The 996-nt window shown below is 45.2% G+C and overlaps 1 protein-coding gene across 1 annotated transcript in view; it reads left to right on the top strand.

Annotated features, from left to right (window-relative positions):
- The window catches only part of GRIK5 (glutamate ionotropic receptor kainate type subunit 5), a 168,116-nt gene that overhangs the window by 78,057 nt on the left and 89,063 nt on the right, over positions 1 to 996 (top strand). The window contains exon 5 of the mRNA XM_018554791.1: positions 316 to 494. Coding sequence (XP_018410293.1) covers positions 316 to 494 — 179 coding nt within the window. The remainder of the gene's footprint in view (positions 1 to 315; positions 495 to 996) is intronic.

The following is a 996-nucleotide window of genomic DNA, read 5'->3' as shown; positions in this document are numbered from 1 at the left end:
ATTCCCAAATGACAAGTGACCATTCCCTGCCAGCACCCCAACCCCCAGGTACGACAGCACCTCGGGACAGCCCTGGTTGTCACCCTGTTACAAGGGCTTCTGGTGCAGAGTACAAGTGTCTGTTTAGCACACATTAGGCAGGAATGGTCCACTGTTGTCACCATCAGGAGATCCTGTAGACAGAAAGTGTCTTAGTTATATTGTGTGACTGGAATAGAAGTAAGGAGAGTTCAATGTAGTTCCCCTTTACCAACTCCTTTCTAACAACATGGTAGCAATGTTATATGTAGCCTTGTCTTTGTTTTCTTTTATTAGGTTTACTCCGGCTAGAAGAACTGGTCCGCCAATTCCTAATATCAAAAGACACTCTGTCTGTCCGAATGTTGGATGACACCAATGATCCAACGCCGTTATTAAAGGAAATCCGCGATGACAAAGTGTCCACCATCATTATTGATGCCAACGCAACAGTGTCCCACCTCATTCTGAAAAAGGTAAGTAGTACTCCTAGAGCAGGGGTGGGCAACTCTTGTCCTCCAGCTGTTGTAGAACTTTAAGTCCTATGAGGCATTGCAAGACTGACAGTTACAGGCATGACTCCCAGAGGCAGAGGCATGTCAGGATTTGTAGATAAAGCACTGCTGGAGGGCCACTGGAGGGCTGGTCCACCCCTGTCCTAGAGCATAATTTATAATAGACATGTAAGCTGCGGAAAAATTCGGTTTGGATATTTCGTTATTTCAGGATTCATATCCGAAATTCAATTCGGTTTGGGTTTCAGATTCAGAAACCCTATACAGATATTATTACTTAATCTGAATCTCCTAGACCCGAACTGCATTTGGGATCCAAATTTCCGAATTGCATTCGGGAGCTCCCGAATGCCATTAGGGTCTGGGAGCCATATACATATATTACTAAAGCTGAGGCTCCCAGACCCGAATGGCATTCAGGAGCTCCCGAATGCAATTCAGAAATTCGGATCCCATATGCCAT

This window comes from Nanorana parkeri, unplaced genomic scaffold (assembly GCF_000935625.1).
Source record: "Nanorana parkeri isolate BGI_ZX_2015 unplaced genomic scaffold, ASM93562v1 scaffold173, whole genome shotgun sequence".
Taxonomy (NCBI): Eukaryota; Metazoa; Chordata; class Amphibia; order Anura; family Dicroglossidae; genus Nanorana; species Nanorana parkeri.
This window is presented reverse-complemented; position numbering and strand designations above follow the sequence as displayed.